Source organism: Platalea leucorodia (assembly GCF_965183815.1).
Source record: "Platalea leucorodia genome assembly, chromosome: 4".
Lineage (NCBI taxonomy): Eukaryota > Metazoa > Chordata > Aves > Pelecaniformes > Threskiornithidae > Platalea > Platalea leucorodia.
Window position 1 is genome coordinate 76,333,733 of NC_138826.1, and position 23,282 is coordinate 76,357,014.

A 23,282-nucleotide genomic window follows, 5' to 3' on the forward strand; every position below is an offset into this window, starting at 1 on the left:
ATCAAAATTACAGCAAAACCTGACATTTTTCAAAACATCGTTTGAGATGCTATGGCTAACATTTCTCAAATAAGTTGGAGAAGGTGCAGCACCCAAGAGTACATATAGGCTTTTAAGGAATATTAACCTAACTTCCTGAGCACCACTGCCTCCAGTTAACTGCTGTTGTCAACATTGAGCAATTCTGAAAATAAGGCCATTTTTACCTACATGCTTACATATAAATTTCATGGGTAAAAGGTAGACCACAAGCCCAAAGGTTCATATATGTATTGTTTTAAGCAGTAATGTATTCACATAAACACATTACCATATTTGGGTAATTAGAAACCTCACATACTTGGGGGGGACACCATGTAAGCACTCTCCTTGAGATCAATGGAATTAGTCCTATACATAGACTTATTCTGAGGCATAAATGTTTTGCAAGACAGAGGCTGTAATGTAGAAGCTTCCCTTGATGAAATTTTTGTGACCCTCTTCTGCTGTCAACAAGAGTGATGTGTCTATATATTTCCCTTGACAAAATACACATCCTTTTATCAGCTGAATCAGAAAGTGACAAGATGATCAAAATAGGAAAGTACAGCTGACTATAACAATTTCACCACTAAGTCATTTCGCCAAAGGAAAAAAATGATGAATTTCTGTAATATCATGCAAAGTTTGATTTCTAGGCTGGCAGGCAGGAAACATTCAGCTGTCTGAAGGAATGTTTCATTTGTATCTAGGGCAGATATATCAGCAGTTTCCATGGATGGCAGTGCAATAAAATTGTAAAATAGGTTAAAAAAACCCAAACCCTTGCTTTGTTTGTTGGTGTAGGGATTTTTTTTCCTGCTATCTGACCACTGCCAATATATAAGGCCCATTAAACGCCCATCAAAAATTTGAGAGTCCAAAAAAATGATCCATAAAATGCTTGAAATCCATTGGAACCCCTGATACTCTAAAAAAGTTTCTTCAATCTGAGACAATTTATAAGCCAAGAGAGAAACTACACTATAACTGCATGTCAAAAAGAAGGGTCCTGCACTGAAAATGGCTTGCGTACTGGAACCAGTTTAGCAGGATGAGAAAGTTGGGGTCAGAACTCTACTAATACAGATTTTACCAAGCCTAGTATCCAGCTAAACTGGGTTTATGCACATGATACTTCATAAGTCTGCATACTGGTCCTTAGTTACTAATATAATAATTTTATAAAATCCACATGGCACTCAAAAGCACAATGAGGTCACTGTCCAGTGATTTGTTGTTTTCTCTTTGACAAATGTATGGTAAATTAATCTAATTCAAAAGGCACTGAAATAGATTAATATTTCATGATGAGAAATGTCCACAAATAGCCTACAAGTTCTTACTTCTCATCTTCACTAATGACATTACTACTACATTATTACAGGCCTAATATCTGAACTTTTGGGAAACTTCTATCTTTTAAAATAACATAAACAAAACCCAGGTCAAAGACCATGCTCAGTATGCTTACTGATTTCAGTTCAGTAGTTTATACAGCACTGTGAAGCTCCTGTCCTTGTTAATTTTATTTTTTTATTGCTGCACCATAGCAGCTAAAAAGGAATTGTGCTATTTAAAGGCTGTCTAATTTGGAGGTTTGTTTATTCACCTAAGACATCTGGGAGAAGAAAGATAGTTTGCTTTTGACATAGAAGAAAACATTATTTTGTTGTTAATTGAGTAAAAAGGGAAAAGAACCCATTGAGACTGGTTTGTCTGTTGGCCAGCTGAATCACCTACCACTTCATCAGTAAGAGTGTTACAGCAACCTTCACCAGTATTCCAACCATAAAAAAATGTTAATTCTGCTTTTTGCTTGGTGCTCACTATAATGTAAGATTTACTGTAATAATTTTGGTGTGTTTAATCAGATGAGACCTAACAAGAGTTACAAATACTGATTACATTCTACCTAACCTCAATATAGTTTGGCAAGTGACAGTGCTACACTGTCTGTATGCTGCATCTCTAGTTAACAATTTGTACCCTCAAAGATTTTTCAACCTAATAAAAAATTACATAAAAAGAGCTTGGCACTAATAAAAACTATGTATTGTTAAACTACTATCCTTCTTGTACAAATTAATTTAAAATTACAGGTATGCTAAGCAGAAGAATATTCCTAGCTAAAAGATCGAAACAATGTTCAGAATTTAACATCTACGAAGAGTTAATATATTTCTGTATGCCCCATATATTTGAAGAACAGCACAATTCTAATTTCATTAAGTTCTCCAAAAGAAATCAGAACCTCAAAAAAATCACAGCATTTGGAAATTATAATTTGGAGAAAATATCTGGCAGATCACGTAAATGCAACAGTATTTTACACACTATCCCTAACAACATAATTAATGCCTGCTAAAATCTGTTCTAATATGTTAAAGGTTACATCAATGCTTTTTAATCAAGTTAATTTAAAAAATATAATTTTAACATTTTAATTTGACAGCAATAAGTACATCAAGAGGAAATGTTCTTTTAGGGCAGTAACACGGGGCATTCTAGAACAAAGTAGAATTCAGTAGTTCAGAGATAACATTAGTGCTCTGCTGTACACTTTAAAATATATAAGAAACACATGACCTAACACCATATAACACCATGTTATAAGAAACACATGACCTAACATATCCAGACTTTTACTTTAACAAAAACAGTGAACATTGCAGCTTTTTCTTTGATTTTGTATAATACTGTATCACAAAAACACCTCACAGAGAAATCATAAGCCAATAACTGATGATCTTTTAAAAAGTAAAATAAAGCAATAATAAAAAATGAAATGCCAGTGTAACTTATATTTGTAGATATACTACTGGGGTTGTTATGGCTGGTTACTAAGATTTAGAATATTAATGTAGACATAAAGGATTTGAAGAAAAAATTGCTGGATTTTTTTTTAATCTTCTGTAGTCAAGGCTGTGCAACATAAGGTTGTTCGTAATATTACTTACCTGAAAGCTGCTTGATGCCTTTGCAGAGAAATAGCAGCAAGCTGAAGTTTGGCCTCAATAAGAGCTTCTAAATCTTCAGCAGAACATCGAGATATCTCCCCATTGTATTTGTCCTGTATGTTCTGCACAAGATGGCTAAGACTTTCTTCAGCTTCTGTCAATAAAATCCCCTAGAGAGGAACACAGCATTGTATGATTTCAAAAAATAATGAAAAATAAAAAATTTCTCAAAAACTATTTTATTCTGTTATAGCCTACTATCACTGCACCCTAGAACAAATCAACTTGAATACAATATGCCTTTTCTATAAATAGCAGGGGAGGGTAATTTTGCTTTTTTCAGGTTTACAGATTCAATGTGTTGAAAGTAGCAACATCTTAAGTGTGCATGTACTATTTCAATTTATGCTTTACTACATATTTCATGGCTTGGCAATATTACTCAATAATTTTTCATTCTTATCTTTATCTTACAGCTATACTTGATAATTTTATGCTATACTTCTTACTAGCCTAGTAATTTTAAACAATAAAATACAATATTAAAATACAACATTAAAGATGTTGCAAGAAGTATTACATTCTTTTCTATCTACACTTTGATGGATCCTTGAGTGCAGTACGTGTCCTGAAAGTTCAACTGTAATTTACAGTCTTTCTGACAAACAAAGCTGTAAGAAGCTGTGAAAGCCAAATCTAAAAGAAAGTTAATTTTAAATAAAATCTCAATCGCAGAGATTTCAGCAGAATTAAAAAATAATCCAAAGGTTTGTATCATCCAATATATTTTTGACCAGTTTCCTCAATGAATTCAAAGCTCTACTTAAAAAAAAAAAAAAAAAAAGAATAGTTAAAGAAAAATCAGAAGGGTAAAAAAATATATTATGACTCTTAAACGAGCCCCATTCAAATTAATTTAACATTTTTATTTTAGTTATTTTCAAGATGCTGTTTTCAAGTTATTTTTAAGCTATACTAAAACTTTCAAGTTTCTAGTGTATGGCATATACCAATTGCCATACAAAATCATCCTCCATTTCTCCAGATGTATTTTGTACATTACTTTGTTGGTAACAATGGCCAAAAGTAGATACTTCCAAAGTGGAAGTAATATGAAGAATATGTCAGCCCTCATTTTTGGTCTTTTTGTGATGAGAAACTGCCAAGCTTGAAGTTTACAATTAAAGAAAATAAAAAAAAAAACCAAACCAAACCAAACCAAACAAACAAACAAAAAACCAAAGAAACAAAAACCCTTCAAACAAAGAAGCTAATAAGTTGTGGTATATTTTCTCCAAAATAAAGTATCAGAAAGAGGAACATGAAAAATTTGAGACATTTCACATATGGTAGAAAATGGTTTTCCATTTATATGTAGAGCATACTGCCCCATCAAAGAGTCTCTGACGTGTTCTACAGGCGCCACCCTCTGAAAGGAGATGCTTTTATCCTTGAAATCCCATTCAGTCTTTACCCTTGTTGCTGAAACAGTCACACTGAGATCTGATTGTGACAATATTTCCCATGGACATTTATATAGCATAAACTAGACCATTTGAAAAACTGCACCAAACCACCAGGACTTCATGTATGGCTATTAAGATTACAATCAGATTAGAAACAGAAATTTCTAGTCCCTTATTCATGCCATCATCCCATCATAATTTCTGTTACATTGAAAGCATTAGCAATGTTTTTGGAACAATCTGCAGTTTCTTAAGGCTTTTTTCCTAAAAAACAAAATTACCTTCAGCATGGCCATATTTAATTCATCTTTACAGTGAACAAGCTGCATCGTTGTGCTTCTTTGTTTCTGTTGTCTTGAATTCTTATCAGCATCAACTGTCAAATACGTTTCAGATGAAATTTCAGACAACAAATGCAGAACCAAAGCATTCTCAGTAATTTGAAGAATATGTTCCTTCTTTCTCTATTTATAATTCGGACTTTCAATATCAAAATAAGTGAGGAAGAGTGGAATACATCTCTAATAATATTAAAGATATTAGCTAAAAAAAACTTGAAAAATCTTAATGCTTACTATTTCAATAATGACCGATTTTTCTAGCAACATTTAATATGAATATTGTTTATAATATGACATGTTAATGCATATGCAGCTACAAGGAAAAAAACTATGCTTGAAACAAGTTGCAGAATAAATGCACTTTTCCACCAACTTTATAATTACCTTTTACATTTGATGCTGTAATTCTGCTTGTCTTCTTCAAGCTGTTCTTATCAAGAGAATAGATGTGTTTTTCCACTTTTTCAGGTATATTATTTATTGTGGCAGAAAGGCAAATAATTAAATGCATTTTGGTTAAGGTTAATTTATTCATAATTTGTTGCTTGCACAGTGGCACCATTGTTAAAGACAAACTCCGATTAAATATGTCTTCCAGTACCTACAAGAAAGTTAACAATTGGGACTATTTGAAATGACGTATTTTTCTTGTTCAAGGCATATTCTGCTTCTATTAATAATGAGGTTTATCAACAATTAACATGAATAACATTAGTAACGTGCTCTTAGTCATTATAGATGAGTTGCTGTTTTCCTTTCCAAACTTAATTCACCCCTTAGTAGCACTTGCTACAGCCTCAGTGATCAGTTTTCCAGTAGAAGGTGCATCTGTGAAGTTATAGCTATTACTCTGTGTGAGTTCTAGTTTTCTGTATTTTCCTGAGCACTCTTTGAGCTAAGGTGGTCACAAAAAATACGTAGGTAAATCTGTAGTTCAGAAATCTCAACTCAAAGGAAAGTCTGTTGTTACAATTCACCCTAACTAGAAAGATTAAGCAAGGAAAAAAATTCTTGTATCAGACCATTCTAGCATATTTCATAGAATCTTTTTGTTATTCATTATAGCATCCTTGTTTTATCTTGAGTTTAATATTCTCACTTTAGATTAATAAATTTAGAAGTTGAAAGTCTACACAGCTTTGCAAAATCATAAGGAGACCAATAAGAGCCCCATATAGACTGTGAAGTGTTCAAATCAAAAGCTCAAGATAAAGCACAACTTCAAAATAAATCTGAAACTAGTGAGATCAAAAGCTGTCAAGACAGACATCTCATTTCTGTCTTCTAATATCAACTGTTGTAGGAGACCCACAAGCTTACTGTAAACAAAGGAGAGAAAAGTGGAGGAAAAAAGTGGGGGTTTTTTCTACTTTATATCAGTTTGTTTTTATGGTACAGCTTCTTTTCCACATTCTGATAACATTTACCCCTACTGGCTTAATGGATCTTGACAAGGCAAATGAAAGAAACTTATTAAAACTGAAAAAAACAAAAAAGAAGTCATTGATGAACATGTGATTTTAATTAAATTGAGAAATGGCTGTTCATTAACTGGTTTACAGATTCACCCTTTTTTTTTTTCCCAGAAATGGACTTCAACCCCAATCTGAATTAGCACAAATCTATGAATACAGCTCTGATTGATAGAAATTATAAGGCTAGATAACTGATGTTCTTGGTATTTTAGCACGATAAACACCAGACCCTAATAGCATGACAAAACCTGAATAATTCTACTAGTATGCTTTGCACAGACAAGTCACAGATTTGTACATATTAGGTCTCCCGTCTGAAAAGCGGTGATAATAGTACTTGCCTCTCCCTTGAGAGGTCAGCCATAAAATTTAAAATTTAGGAAAGGGTAAACTGTTGAGGAGAAACGTTTCCTATTTACTGGTTTTTACTAATAACAAGTATATTTTCTGAACGAAATAACCTCTAACTGATGCCAGAGAAACAATATTTATGCTTGCATAAAATTTTTAGCTCTTTCAGATTTTTGTTACCTGTAAATTTGTAACAGTCAGGAGAGATTTTGAGGAGTCAAATTTCTGTAAGGCCTGTAAAATGGATAAAACCAAAAATAAGTTATGTGTTATAATACGAGTATAAAGTAAGTGAATGAATTAGCAGAGCAGTGGACAAGTGTAGTGCATTTCCAGCTGTATTTTGATGGCTCTGAAAATACCAACAATAACTTGGCTTCTACTGGCTTTACATTTCTGAACCATAGCCCGAAAGCCAGAACTATCCCTACACCTCCTGTGCCATTCACCAGGATTCTTCAACTTGAAGCAAGGGGACAAAAAAGCATAAACCAACAAAAATTCTTTTCCAAATTCTAGGAGCTCTATAGACACCAACCATCAATTGCCTGTATGTTCTTTACAGTTCTGAATCCCAAATCTAACTCCAGACTTAGCACATACCTCCTCTGCTGTTCACCAGATCACAGATCTGTGAATGGACCAAAAACAAGAGCTACAGCTCAAGATGAACTTGAGACCTCAGCCTCCTTGAGGGCTCTAAAACCAACTATTTCTTCACTTATATGTGCTTCAATTTTCTGAACTCTAACCCTAATTCTAGTCCCTGTTCAACAACCCTTTACCTTTTCACCAGGAGACAAATCAGTCTACTGAGGGGAAGGAAAAGGCAGAGGTAAAGATCATTTCCAGCCTTCATCATAACTGAGAGCTCTACACACAACTGTCACTTAGGTTCTATGTGTTTTTTATTAACTTTTATTAACTCTATACTCCAGATGTAGCCTTCTGTCATCTCTGTCATTCCCTGGAACATGGATCCTTCTTATTCTGAGAGCTGTGCAAAAGTCCAGCAAGCACTTAGCTTCTACATGCATCACACCGTAACCAGAGACCAAATGTTGAACCTCCTCTGCTGCTCACCTGAACACTCACCTGTGAGCCCAGTTAGAAAAAGACAAGTGACAAATCAAACAGACCTCATCCTAACAGTGTGAGCTCTTCAGACAATATACAAATTAAGGAAAGGACTTAAAGATGCATTTTAACCTAACCAGCATCAGTAAGGACTAAATGCATTCCTTACTGTAGCCATGAACAGGGAAGCTTTGCAGAACCAACTCCAGTGAGGATGCTGATAACTCTTTACGGGTCAAACTAGTGAGAATATAATGTAGTTTGTGCTCTGAGGAAAATCACTAGATTTCAGTTTCTTATCTTCCCATGCAGTTAGTATGAAAGTGTCATTGGCAAATTAAAAAGGTCACCTTTTTTGATAAATATTTTAATTTTACATTTTATTAAGTTCATGTTCCATTTAAAACCTAGTACCACTGCAGGTTATTCTAGGAGGAGCACTGGTCCATATTTCTGGTTTTTTAAATGTAAACATTTGACATCCTATCATAAATGTAATTATTCCCTTATTAATTAGCTTAGACATTGATTTGTTGGCTATTGGCAAAAAAGATACTGCTGCTCTGTGCTGGTTATAGCCATTGTAAGGCTGCAGGGTAAGGCCAGTCAGGCCATGGGTCGGCTGGAAACTCCCTCTCAGGGTTTGGGGAGGTGAGAGGGGGGAAATTTCCCTCCAAATCAGCTCATTAAACTCAATTTGCTCTGCAGTGCCAGCTTCACTGTCTACGACACAGGGTAAAGGAAGAAAATGTGAAGTCATGGAGGTGGGTTAGGAATTCCCCTTTCAGCACCAGCCTGTAATTATCATCAGATTAGAGACATCATCCTATTGCATGTATAGAATGTGGCTGTACAATGAAGTTAAAGGCACGTTGCTGTCAAAAGTGGTGTCCCTACCTGTCCCAGTAGTCTTCTATCACATGTTCAGTCCAGCTCCTTAGTGCTGGCACACATACTTGGTTGTGGGGTGACACCTACCCAAAAGCACCACCCAGACAAAGGAGACCTTGATTACATCTGTTCAGCAATAACTCATTAGAGTGATTTGGTATGTGCTTGGAAAACAAGGAAAGGCTACATAATTGTTACTGGGGAGGCCTGCCCAATAGGTCTGGACTGTATCTGCCTGCACAGGTATGCTCACAGCTATGACAAAGAAGCCCAGGTCAATTGTTAACAGCTTCATAACCTTGTAGCACATTAGTGATCAAGATAAGATCACTACTTGCCTTTAGATATGGAGAAAATCAAAGAGATTGACCTGGAGTGTTGTGACTGTCAAGGCTCTGAGGACACCAATAGCTCTTACTGCCCAGCATCTCCTGGGGCTCCCCCCACCCTGCCTACAGCCCAGGACCCCATGTCAGCCCCTCAGGGCCATCAGCCCCTGCCCCAGCAACGCCACAGCAGGGCCAGTCTACAGCTCCCCACAACCCTGCCCCGCCATGGGCCCCCCGAGCTGGGCCCACCCATGGGCCCAGATCCTGGCCCAGCTTCAGCCAGACCTTACGGCCCTGTGTGGCCATCCTGGGGCTGTGTCTGAGCCCAGTTCTCCTCACCGGGCCTGATCCTGACCCCTACCCGCAGGCTGATGTCCTGGCCCAGCCTCGGCCTGTCCCCAGCCCCACAGAGGTGCCCGATGCCCTAGGCTGGGGGCTGCCCCGGCTGCCCCTCAGCTGCCCTGCTCCTGGCTGGAGCAGTGGGAATTTTGCCATTAATGGAGCAAGAACTCTATCCATAATTGGAGCAAGAACTCTATCCATAATTTTTATGTCTACATATGAAATCACACATTATTTTTTCAACAGTAGTATCTGCATTACTCACTGTATAAAACAGACAGCATGTATGTTTTAAAATTTATTTTTGTTCCTGCTGTTCAGTGAGAGAAATTAATGTCATTCCATGCCTACTATTTGACCTGCCTATTGAAAGAAATTTAGGAATTTTTTTAGGAATGTGTAATAACTTGCAGGCATGGAGTGTGTGCAGTTTCATGAAGACAATTGAGTGTTATAGTTCAATGTTATACTTTACTGGTGTTTACCTTCATTTCTTCAGTTTTCCTGTATCCGGCAGGTATTTTCCATGGAATTCTTTCTCCACAGTTAAGCAAAGACAGTTCATGACAGGCCTCCGTAAAAAAACCTATATCTGTAAGTACTTTAATCTGCGAAAAAATAACAGAGCCTTTCATTTGAATATTTTTCAGTTATTCTGTTTACTCAAAATAAGATGTATTCAAAGGTAATTTTCAAGTAGATTTGGCTACTGGAATAGTACATTGATGGAGAATGTTCTTCAATGGAAAGAAATCTTTTACATTTTATAGTAAACAAGTGAAATCTCAAAGATGTGTCTTTCACTTTTAAAAACAAAAATGAAAACAAAACAAAACACAAAAAACGAAAAATATATTCTTCAAAAACTCGCTCCTGGCAAAGGAAAAGAATTTAATTCATCTGGCTAGAGCTTTGACTGTCAGTCCAAGACCAGCCCCTTATCAAAATCTGTTTCATAGATTTTACTCATCTTAGTCTCATAGTACTCAGCTACTCTCCCTAACCCATATCAGCATTTCCTGAAGATATCTAAAATCAATAATACTTCGACTCTTATTACTCTTATTACTTCGACTCTTATAGTTAGGTTCCTTTAAAAAAAACCCAAGGGATTAAAAAAACCCAAAACAAAACCAACAAGCCAACATTAGTGACATGACAAAAGTCTGTTCCTAGAGTTTTGACAACCTGGTTCCACCATTATACTGACAACCAATCCAGAAGTGAACATTGTGAACAAAAAATCATTTATGTTTTGCACTTAAGAAAACATTTAAAAGAACAGTGGAACAAGACAAAAAATAACAAGTAAAAAGTTTGGATCTAAGAGGGAAAATCTTATGATCATATCTTTAAGGAGAATGCTTGTTAAATGGAGAGTAGAAAGAAATGATGGAAGTACTTAGTCTCTGTAGGACATTAAGAGTAAAACTCCATAAATAACTCTAGAGCCTCCTAAAATTCAGAATATAAATAATAATTGCATTTAGAAAGTAGTCTTATTCTACAATCTGTTGTGCTAAGAAACACTAAGCAACAGCTGAACTTTAAAGCATTACTTTTCATAATAGTGATACATGAATATTAAATCGACTACATTTAACAAAGATATGAAACATTTATTTGAAATACAATGTGATGTGATGTGATGTGATAAAAAGAAAGTTTGTTTGATTACCTTGAAGATTCTTCCTTCAATACATTTAGCTGGGTCCTTACAAATCTCAGAAACAATGTATTGGTATAATGTGAACAATGGTAAAATCTGTAGGAAAATATTAGGTCATCTAGTTATCAATGTCATAAAGGGTACAATTATAGAAATGTACATTGCAATTATATATCACAAATATATAGATAATATAGGGGTATTGCTTTCAGTGCCACATACCACCACTACTTCTTTTACGCTCTACAAAGGATGAATGTGTTAAAAAGTTCTTCAGCTGGCTAAAGCTAACCCGTTATACTATCTTATATGTGATTCACAATGTAGAAAGTGAAGTTCCCCCAAATTATTCTCTGTGTTCAATGTGGGCTTTTTTACTATACCATTAGTGAGTAAACCTACTGGAAAGATGTCGATATAAGGGATTTCTAAAATTCTGCATTTTGATGCCATAATTTTTTCAGTATAAGTAACAGAATAATAGAATTCTGTAAGCTTTATAAAATCAACACAATTAAGTCCTGCAACTGTCTAAGTTGCCAATGGTAAAATAAATTATGCCAATGGTAAAATAAATGGTGCCAATGGTAAAATAAATGGTACCAATGGTAAAATAAACTGGATGGTGATGAGACAAATTGCTTATTGATAAATTTATTTGCATTCATTTCAAATTGAAAGTTTTTGTAGGGGCAACTAACAAAAAACATTTTAAAACTGACTTCTCGTAAAGTATACAAACATTGTATTTATTATAATATCTCAAAGAAAAGCTGATTCTTTCCTAACAGATGTATTTGTTTATTGAAAAAGAAAAAACTTCCAAAATTTAATTACTGTTCAGCTTTTAAATTTTTCTTCACTTTAAAATGTCCCCAAGCTTGGAAAACGCTAACAGCATTGTTACTTTTTTATCAAATGCGCTTTTAGTTTTCATAAAGCAGCTTAATACTTCTGAATTTGGATTACAAATGCTTGAGGCAAATGTTTTAATTGTATCCATACAGTTTCCAACTGATATTTGAAGTAGTTTAACAAAATTAGTCTTTGAAGTCTCATTTTTAATAAAACTTGAATCTTGATGTATTTTGATTTAAGTGTCAAATCAACTTAGTGCCCACCATCCAAAACATTCCCACACATTACGCATTCAGTGGAAATGAAGCTCTCATCCTGCTGAAACTGCAATTGCTTTGACCATGATCTATGACCTGGATCTATATTCTGCTAGTACAAGTACAGAAAGAATCAAAAATGTGTATGGCCACGTGAAGTAAACAGTCAAATTAAGTGTCCCTGCCTCAAGGTAACTGTCTGCTCCTTGACCTCACTGGATCTCCCATAGTGAGGGCAGTTGGACAAAGCATAATTACAGTGAACTCCAGTAAAGCAGGATGGGAAGAAGCACTAACAGGAGGTAAGACAGACACTTAGCCTGAAGTTCTGGAAGAAATCAATCCAACAAATGGCTTGCTGACAAAAAAAGGGGTAACATCTTGCTGCCTCCTCCTCTCTCACACTTCTTCCATCTCTACCCCCTAACCTTTTCTTACTCCCCTGCCACCAGCCACACAATCTTTTCCCCTCTTTTGCACCAGCTCTGCCACTTGCAGGACCTTCCCGTAAGTGGATTCAACTCATTAAAGCAGGAGAAAACCATCTACTTTTTCTGCTGGGGAGTTTTCTGTCATGCTGACAGTTGATTTATAGAGGTATACAATAATCCTCTGACATGAAAATCTGTTAGAGCATACAGGACCAAACAGGAACAGAGGTAGAATTGCACCTTTTTCAGTGCTAGTAGGCAATTCAATCTACTTATTCCAATGTACAGCACTGCACCTTTGAAAGAAGTTGGATTAAAGTGGACGTGGTCAGTCATTAAGTGGAGGAAGTAACCACATGATCCACATAAGAGGGAAGCTGTAAAAACACTCCATACAGAGGAATAAGAGAACTTGAGAAGAAGAAAGGCAGAAGGGACTTCTATTTACTGAATGTGAAAGTAAAATTATTGAAAGCATTCTAGACATACTGCATTTAAACTATTTCTCAGTACATTGTATTTCAAACTGTATATAATGGGAAATTTCCTCTAAAATGCCTAAGCTGAGTGGACTATGTATTGCCATCTTCCTGAATAAACAAATACCCTGTATATTCTAAAAATTGTAGGCATCAAGCTATACCTTGCCTCTATCTCAGTGCCACAGAACCTAACCATACAGGTATTTTGCTAGAGCTTCACACAAAAAAATAAGACTTGATATCTTAAAATTCATTTCCAGAGTATAAAAATAATACTTACTATTAAATTTTGTTTTGCACAATGTAGTTCAAACATAAGGAAATTCAGACTTGCAACTACAGTAGAGATATCAGCTCTGTAGCGATCAGAGAACAAGTCGATACCAGGAATAAGCATATTTGTTTCATACTGTGCAAAGTCACAGTCAGATGTTGGATGTGGAAGAGAAGCTCTAAACAGGGTCTGAAAATAATAATAATTAACTACTTGTGAAAAGATGTATAGGCATTAGTGAAACACTATAAAGCTCCAACCCTTGAGACTCATAAATGACTTAATAAATGAAACTCAGTCAATGTCTTAAGTATCCAGTTGTTTCCAGACAAAACCATGAAAAATCTTTTTAGAAAAAATGCTTTATGTGTGAACTTGATGGAGAAAAAAAAAAAAAAAAAAACAACAGGCTGTAAATAGTCTAAGGACAGTATTTCATGGAACAAGCAAAAGAGAAAAACTAATCTAGGTGTAGAAAAATAATCATGAAGGATTCCTCAGCGAGTACTCCCCAAGTAATGAAAAATCTTCCTAAAGAGCCAATGGCATTTCTCTCAGATTCCAAGTCAAAGCATCCCAAATAAATCTCTGGAAGCACCGGAAAAAAACCTAATAAATCACTAGGGGTTCTCACAAAGACTTCTTAGATAATTCTTAGGATAAGCCTCTGATCAGCAAACAGAAAGAACTTAATAATTTATTCAAACATCTCCATAATCAAGGAAAATGCATAGGAAAAGCTTGTTGAGATGATTCTGGGGATGTGTTCAAACATTTCTTTACCAGTCTGAAGATGCTTTATGGAAAATGTCTTCCATTAGAAGAAAAATATTTTTATTTTTGCCACAAGCTAAGAAAGCTAGTTTGATTTTACTTAGCCTTAAGTCCTTGCCCCGCCATCAGCTCAGCCATTGTTTCTGGGAGAGTTGCTGACTTTAAGGTCAGTTAAAAGCTAGTTCCAGCCTAGTTCTGCCTTTAACTAGGTCAGCTACTGCAGCTTAAATCATATAACTTACAACTGATATGAACTTGAAGGAAATAACTTAAATGTTCTTCCTTTAAAAAGGGAGGAGTGCTAACATTATCTCTGATGTTGGATATTCCTTCCCAGTTGTGTTTATCTTGTTGTAACTAGCAATGATATACTAGAGAAATATGCATTTACATACTCAGATCTGAGATATTAACAAGCTTAAAGCCTATACCAGAGGTGGAATTTAAATAAGGTTATAAAAGCTTTCCAAATCAAGGAACAAATTACGGGCTTGAACTTCACAAGGTACAGTGACAATAATTGATTATATTTTTCAAGACACTCACCCTGCAAGCTGCTCCTCTCCCAATTAATATCAAACCCACTTCAGTCAAGCCACAATTATTTCTACCATTATACAACTGGAACAAATGCTTACTACTATTTCTGTCAAAAGGAGGAATCAAAATTGTTCAGCTTTGTACTACCAGCAATTGCAGTGCTAGAAGCTAGTCAAAATTCTCCTTTACCTTTTTTTCTTCAACTTGTTCTCCCTTTGCTGAACTTAATGAGATTTTAAATGTGGCCTAGCACAGGTCACACAGTCACAACCATGGTTGGCACAAGATATTAGAAAGTGGCATTGGTTTGTTTTGGAAGAAGCCAGCTAACTTCCTGATGCTGCACTGGGATGAGTAAGCATTGATCCCAGTGGAGTATGACTGGCAGAATACTTGCAGTTCTTTTTCCTATATCACTTTTGTTACTGGTATCTTAAAACTTCCTTTTAAAAGAAGTAAACGGAAACCTTTTTTTCCTCTATAGTTGGTTTCTGAAAGTTTGCAAACTTAATTTTAATGATCTTATTTTCTTTGTAAATGAAATTGAATCATTTTGACTCTCATCTACATTTAGAGCAAACTTCTTATAGAGCTGAGATTTTAGTATTACAAACCAGTATCTTTCAATGCTAAAAAAGATTCAAAAATTTCTTTTTCTAAAGAGTTTGTTCTCCTGGTTGAAAATTTATGACAATCTCTGAAGACTCTGTACAGATCTGACAGAGAGCGCTCTGCTATTGTTGATGCCATCCAGCTCTTCCTGAGCAGAACAAGAGAAGAAAAATATATTTGACTGTGAAATCTTTTAGCCATCTTCACTTTTCAGTATTTCATTATTTCTCTGAGAGACTAGGCTCTTATTGAAGTGATAATTTTTAGGCTATAATACAGGAATAATGTTAAAAAACAGAGAATAAAAACATCTAATCTAATGTGCATAAATTGTCAACTACCTCTGATCTCCAGTTTTCCTTTACAATCAAAATGAAAAGAGAAATATTTTAATAGAGGGTTATTGAGATTTAAATTTGAGAAGCAATTTGTCAACTTCACGAATTCTAACTGGAATTGTATTCTTACCTTAAAAAGTACAGCAGAAAAATAGCAGTATTTAGTTCTTAATCTCATCTTTGATGTTGTTATATACCTAAAGTACAACAAATAATAAGAAATATGAATGTGTCCATCAGCATAAATTATTCAAACTCTTTTTTTATCTAGTATAATACTGATACTAACACAATCTAGATGTTTTGCATATTGGAAAACAGCTGCCTGTTCTGTAGATAGGTGCTCAGCCATGCCATGCAAAGAAAGAAGCATTTGACCAAAGACATACCTAGACAAAGGGAGTTGTCTAGATTCTCTTTAAAGTTAAAGGAGAGAAACAAGCAATCTAAGTGCAAAATTAAGCAGGTCAAGCAACTCACACCTTAAAGTGTATTTCTTTCCATAAAGGAAGCCCAAGATAACTAGCACATGTGGACTTTCACATGGTAGGTGTCTAGCTAGATTAAATGAATCCCACACAGTACTTCATCAGATCTTTAAACCATCCTGGTAGCGGGGTACCCCTCTGATCTACAATATTGGAAATCTTTAATACAATATTAGAATCCTTTAATCTGCATTTTACAGCCTGAGACAAAGTTGCTCTAGAAAGAGCAACTCAAGGGAAAGATGTTTAACAGCCCAAGTCAGGTCTGAATAGAAAAGATCTGCCTGAAGGAGAAGCCGAGAGGATAGCTCCCTCCAGATCCCTGCCAGGATTTGGAATGGACCTATTAGCAGTAAAGGGATAGTATATAGTGCAGCAAATATGTGCCACAAGCACCTGTAAAAGCAGCTAGGGATTGGGTCTTGCCTAATTGGACCCGAGACTGCTCAGAATTAGAAGAGCTGTGGTTTGGAGTCAGCTTAAACTCACTCCTTTTCCTCTTGGGTGCCAATTCTGAGTGTGGAAATGCTGTTTCATCTTGAAATACCCATGCTAATACTTTCAAAGCTACCTTGGTTTACAAATATTTTACAGTGCTATTGATATGACCTGCTTCTCAGGTAAGACAGTTTACTCAGATGAAGCTCTGCCCTTTCATGGGTACAATGCTTCTAAGGTCATTTAGAGCTGACAGACATTTCTAAATTTTATATTTTGTACACTTTTATATTGTACAATACATTGAGGAACAGCTCAGAATTACATCTATAGTGTTTTACCAGCAGTCAAGGAGTACTGGACAGAAATACTTATTGATGGTAGACTTTAATACAGTAATTCAAATTTCATTTAGCTGTAATTCACCAGAAAATGAGTACTTTAGGCAGTTAATCTGCCCTCAAGATACATTAATATTTAATATGTGCAATGACTTGGGAGATGTGATATTTCAATTGAAAATCAATATGACTGTAAAATCCTTGTGCTTATGACTTTTTATCATTTTGTTTTATTTCAATGATCTCTCCATATAATATACAGCTGCAATTACAATCAAAGATGAGCACTCAAGAACTGGGAACAAACAATATTCTCCAAAAGAGCAACTTTCTTCCTGAAAGGGAAAATTCCTCTGCTTTTGATGAGTCTTTTTTATAGCAACTCGTTAGTGTTTTTAAATTAATTTCGAGTTGCCTGCTGTCCTGGATGATCAATTTGTTTAAAATATGAAATACATACCTATATAGATAAAATACTTACTGAGCTATCTTAGCCACTAAGACTGCTGCATGTAAACATCCCCAAACTCCAGCCTGAGAAAGAAATTTCTGACTAATATCAGTCAATCTTCCAACTGCAAAGCAGTCCATAGCATTTTTTGGAAAACCTAACTCTTGCCAGTTGTTAAGAGCATCAGCAATGTTGAGTGTTTCATCAAGGGCTTGACACCAATATTTAAAAGCGGCTCTGTAACACATAAAAAACGTTCTCATCATATTGCTGACATTTTCCAAAGTGGAAGATAAGACTCGCTTCATTTTACCTTTATTGCCTAAGATATAACTAATTCTGATTAGGTCAAAAACTGAAATACAGTTTCTACAACACAAAAAGATACCATTCCCAGTCAACAGACTTATTGGGCCTTATACTAAAATTAAATTGTCAAAGAAATAGATATTACTTCTTAAAAACACATAGAGATGCTTAATTAATTTGCTCAATTGCAATTAGCTAGCTAAGAAAAAAAAAAACAATTTCTAGAAGAAAAGCCTCTCAAAATATAGCTAATAGTGAGTTAGATGAAAGAAGTTACATGGACTTGAGGACAGCACAAGAACTTACAAGACAGTTGAAGGGTACATGAATGGAAAAAAAAAAAAAAGAAACAATGCTCTTTTTTTAGTCCAATAGCTATGTACCTTTTGTTTCCAGCATAAAAGTGAAGATTTCCAAGTTCATGTAGAGCCTGAACCTTGAGGTCTCTCTGGTTGTTTGTTTCAAGGATTCCTGTTATTTATTTTTTAATCAATTAGAAAAAAATATTGTCACAGCATTAAATCAGTTACTGAATCTTGAACAAATTTTGCATGAGAAGTAGACATGCATTCACATGTAATTCAATGCATGAATATTTTTTGAAAGATTTATTGGGCTTGTATATTTTATCTTCAAATGTACAAGTTCTTATTTCTACTAAGTTTAAAAACAAGAGTAGGATGTATTTATGGACCTGTCTGCCTAAGCTTTTGTATTTTTGTTTTTTTCAGACCTCTCAAATTTCTTCCTCTTCAAGAGATAAACTGGGAAGCAGGCCATTGGCCCTGCTGAACAACACTGCCTGCATACAGCCCAGTAGCACTTGTCCCTGGCTCATTTCTGGATCCCTTAGTTCAAATAAAAGCACTTAGGGCATCTGTTGACCTGCTACACTTCACCTATTTTGTCATACAGCAAAAACAGGTAGCAGTGCTGAGCTGTAACTGTATGAGTAAAGCCATACTAGAATGTTAAATGGAAGCCAAGCAACTAGGTCTCATATTCAAATGCACGGAATCCAAAAGGTCTGTCTGTCAACAACTATCATGTAATTAAAATTAATCTGCTAAACATTACAGCAGATTTTTAATTTGGGATTAATCAGTATAACACCACTAAAGTAATGCTTTTTCATAGGATGAGATAACGGTAGAGGTTATGAACCAACTAGTGGCTTGTTTAGAATCTAATGCAGATTTTCTGAATCAACAGAAAGAAGGTTATGCATTTCTGGAAAGCAGCCTTCAGACAGTTATAGCTATCTGACAAAGGAAAAAAACACTGGAATAAACAGATATGAACACAGATAGGCAGAATTATATTACATCTTAGCCGTAAACAGAAATTTATGAAAAAAAATTACCAATTGTTTGTTCATAGGAAGAGATAATTACTGAAAGTCGTGACTGTGGTATTGGTGTACTTTCAACCATACTGGAGAAATTAAATTTTTCTTGAGAAATGTCACATGGTGTTGGCAGAAATATCAGTTCATCTCCCACATTAAATTCCAGCTTTCTGTTTGAAGAGATATGACTGCTGATTGATCTTCCAGCATTTTCTAGACCAGAAAAGTGATTTATATGATCAGTTTTGAAAAATATTATACTATTATTTCCAGCACCACAAATATTTCCAAACCACATTACTTGAACAAAGGTACAGTTCCTGGGTACCCTATTTTTATCTGGTTTCCTATGCTATGATTCTGTCTGTGTGTCTGCTAATTAAACTCATTGGACATAACTCATCGGTCAGTGCAACCAAATGAAAATATGTGCTCTGTTAGAGAAAATAAACTTGGGAAGATCTGCCAGTCAGTCCTCCGACGGGTTTGGCTACAGACAGAGAAGGGACACAGCTGCGTGAAAAAAAAAGTATCATCTAACCATGAGACACAAATCATAGGAAATCAGGCTTAGAGCTTGTGCCTACAGAAATTCATATATAGCTTTATATTCTATGTTTTTTCTAATTGTCAATAACAACTAAAACTTGAATTTAGAAAAACCCTATTATTCCTTTCACTCTTTGCTATTTCAACTGCATATACACTTTATTAAGTGAGAAACACTTCAATAAATAACTCACCTTGTGTGTGTGCAAGAAATAATGAAAGTAGTTTTCTGCTGTGTCTCAGTGCTCTGCTGTGATATTTAGATTTTTGTAGAGTTTCTTTAAAACATTTCAGTGTATCATTCACATCAAGAGGTACATAAACTAGGGCTTTTGCTTGACTGCGATCTAAAAGGAATTAATAATTGTGGAGAACAATTTTCCATTACATAAATATATATTTTTAGTAAATCACCCTGCAAAACCTATGTTTGAAAAATTGCACAAGTTCAAAACTAAAATATATTTATGTAATTGTCACCTTTGTTTCCTGTTGGATTATGAATTAAAGCAAAATTATAAACCACCAGGAACACTTCTGAGCATGTATATCTTTTTCAGTGTTACATTTTGGTTGTCATGTGACATCTATAGTCCCTGAATTCCATCTGCCCTGGGCATGCCTCAGCTCAGCTCTCTGCTCTGAATTCTGGTGTCTGAAGTCTGGAAACAAATCTTTTACTACAACTGCTGATTCTATTTACTACAATTACCGTAGTTTCTATGTACCAAACCTGTGAGTTGGCATGCTCTCTCCACTGAATGCATAATATTATCTACTCTTCCTACATACAGCATTATTTGTTGTTTAATGACTTTCCTCAGCTGAATTCAACACAGAGCCTTGTGTGCAATGCGTTGACATGTGTGATATGAGGAACTATATGCGTTACAAACTTCCATTAATGACTATAACATTTTAATCCTGACTGAAAAGAATGACAACTGTGGGTAAAAGAGGTTTTTTGTCACCTTATAGTTCGTTTCAGTTTTTCTATTGATTCTATTGATTCTATCGATAACAGCGCAGGTTCACATTAATTTCTGGGTATATTGCTGGATATCCAACAATACCAATGGAAAACTGGTCCAAGACCACCAAGCTCACTCAACATACTGTAGGTCATCTGGCATCTGGATTACAACTGCTTTTCTCTGCTTTCAGATACAGTCCGAATATATTTGGAAAGGTCTTGACAGCATTACTATCTCTCCAAATTACCAAGAATAATAATTTGAAGACCAAAATGAGTATATATTAAAAGAAACAGATTATAAGAGCAGTGGAAGACCTATGATAAGGAGGAAAACAAAAAAACATATCCAGTATGAAAAAAAGGAAAGGGTTTGGGAGAAAAGAGAAGTCATGATACTGAAGTGTGCTCTGACCTGTATAATCTTTTTTCATCTCAGGATAGAAAAAGCATCCAGGAAAAATCCATTCACTAGCAGAATGGGCAACAGGCAGCTGTAATTTCTGCCCTATGTAGTTTCTGCAACTCATCTAAAAAGCAAGGGTTTTTTCATGATAATTGAATAATATTCAGAAAAATCAATGTTTGGTGCTTAAAGTTAAGTATCTAAATACTCAGTCATATGACAAAGTAAAAGAGGACTAATTTACAAAGACCCATAGTACCCATTACAAAGACCATAGTACCCTTGTCAGTAAGAGATAAAACATTCACAACACCTAACTATTGGATATAACATATAAGCGTTTAGATATTAATGAATTAAACTTGTATCTTATTTGGTATTTGCCATAACCATGAGCAGATCGTTGATGTTCAGCAAATATTACACCTTTCTTTGTCTGGATAAATGCATGCTTGCAAAGAACCTGTCAGTGTAAGTATGCCTAACTGCCTGTAAAGCACAACATAATGCTGCATAGGGATATACAAAATAGCTCTAAGCAAATAACAGAAGCAGTCTAACCCTGTCAGAGAAGCAAACTTCCAGACTTCTATAAAGGGCTGATCCAGCACAGACATTTTATTTTGCTAATGTAGCTCCATCACTTCAGAAGCAAAAGAACCAATTTAGAGCTAGTTCTAGACTCTGAATGGCACTGCATTGTGAAATGTAGCCATGCCCTCCAAATTTCTAACTTGATGATGTCTTTTTTTGAAAAATCCTTATTACTATTAACTACCATTAGTCTTCCTTCTGTAAGTTGTCTTTCAAAACTATGATTACTTTTCCACATTGCTGAGCTTACAGCAGTATGTGGTGGTTTGCCACACTGCCCTTTTTTTTAGACAAAAAGGACTATGTTCTGAATGGCAGGGCCTGAAAGAAGTCAGCAAGAAACAGCCTTACAGAGGGACAAGACAGAGCACCTCAGCTGCCCTTTGCAAGCCAGGAGTGCCTTCTGAGGTCCTGCAAGCCCTGGGCAGCAGTGTGCTGTCTCTAGGCAAGGCAGTAGCTCCTGAACCCCATGTTCATCTGCAGAACAAGCCTGTTTAGAATTCCAAACCCCACGTTCCCCCCCTCTCCTTCAAGTCCTGTGTTTATATTAGTAATAGAAACATATTAAAAATATCAGCCATGTGACTGACTTCAGCAAAACTTCTTAGAAATAAACCTTCGGTTAAAAAAAAGGAAAAACCTAATTTTTAATAGCCAATTCCACAAAAAAAAAAATAATTTTTTTCAATTTTCATGAAAATTTTCAATTGCGATTTCAAGTGGCAATGTCAGTTTACTAAATATATAGAGCCATGGCTTTTACTGAGAGGAACTTGCTGAGCAGCTTAGGGTTTTTTGTTGGTGATCAAGTTTTTCAAGTTTTTTATTGGTATTGTCAGTGTTTGGGTTAACTCAATTTGATTAATTTTGGTCTTTAGGAGCAGTGTTTCAATGCAGAAACAAAGCAGTCTCTTTGTATTTAATTTTAATTAATCACAAAGATTGCACAATATCCAAATAAATCTTTTCAGGTTAAAAGAGCAGCATCAAGAACTAACATGAAATTAGATTTAGGCTCATAATATGGAATGGGTACATTATGCATGGAAGAAATGTTCTCTGGGTCATCAAGTCCAGACTTCTTCTGCTGCTGGAATCATGTCATATAAGCCTTTTCAGGCACTTCAATCAATTATGTACATTAATTTATTATAATTTACGATTTGGGTACATTATGAAAAACCATATTAATCTAATCAGCGAAAGTACTTCTCTATAGGTGGTTCACATTAAGAGTCAGTGCCCAAAAAAGAAATCTATGGTTCACCTTATGTGCATTATCAGACAGATATTTTATGAAGTGAGATTCATGGCTGTCTGGGCCACTGAATTGCTGTATCCTTTCCAGCAGCTGCCTCTGAGCATACACCAGTAGCGGACTCACTTGTTCTGTGTATCTCTCACTGAAAAAAAGCAAAGTATAGTAATTAAACAAAATAACGGTATACTTAACTCTATAATGTTGCTTTTTAGTTTTTATTAGAGTTGGTCTAACTCACTGTGTAAATATGTTGAATTGTACAGCTATGTGTACCAGTGCTTCCCACTTCTTCATTTGATATAACAATTCTATTGTTTTAAGAATCAGATTACATATCCATTTCAAGTCAACCACATTCACATCATCCAAGGGAGACTGTGGATGGAGATTAGAACCACCATTCTCATCCATAATACCTCCTAAACAACTGGGAATGCAGAAGTCTCCTTCAGGATCCACAACCTACAGTGAAGAAACATTATTCTACCTGTTATTTTCAAACTTGTTTTTAGGACAAATCAAATTATAAAAATCAGAAAATACTGTAAGCCTCTAAAAACTTGTAACAGAGAATAACTTGGAGATATTAGAATATAATGCAAGAGAAAGAAAACTATCTCTACTGAAGATGTGATAATA

The 23,282-nt window shown here is 35.3% G+C and overlaps 1 protein-coding gene across 1 annotated transcript in view; it reads right to left on the reverse strand.

Moving 5' to 3' along the window:
- The window catches only part of CFAP54 (cilia and flagella associated protein 54), a gene marked incomplete at both ends in the record, with an annotated part of 119,345 nt that overhangs the window by 28,007 nt on the left and 68,056 nt on the right, over positions 1-23,282 (reverse strand). Inside the window, 15 exons of the mRNA XM_082311068.1 lie at positions 2,979-3,148; positions 4,726-4,820; positions 5,170-5,386; positions 6,792-6,845; positions 9,736-9,858; positions 10,929-11,015; positions 13,228-13,410; positions 15,616-15,682; positions 17,234-17,440; positions 17,896-17,983; positions 18,876-19,073; positions 19,604-19,756; positions 20,798-20,912; positions 22,650-22,785; positions 22,882-23,105. Of these exons, the coding sequence (XP_082167194.1) occupies positions 2,979-3,148; positions 4,726-4,820; positions 5,170-5,386; positions 6,792-6,845; positions 9,736-9,858; positions 10,929-11,015; positions 13,228-13,410; positions 15,616-15,682; positions 17,234-17,440; positions 17,896-17,983; positions 18,876-19,073; positions 19,604-19,756; positions 20,798-20,912; positions 22,650-22,785; positions 22,882-23,105 (2,117 nt within the window). The remainder of the gene's footprint in view (positions 1-2,978; positions 3,149-4,725; positions 4,821-5,169; positions 5,387-6,791; positions 6,846-9,735; positions 9,859-10,928; positions 11,016-13,227; positions 13,411-15,615; positions 15,683-17,233; positions 17,441-17,895; positions 17,984-18,875; positions 19,074-19,603; positions 19,757-20,797; positions 20,913-22,649; positions 22,786-22,881; positions 23,106-23,282) is intronic.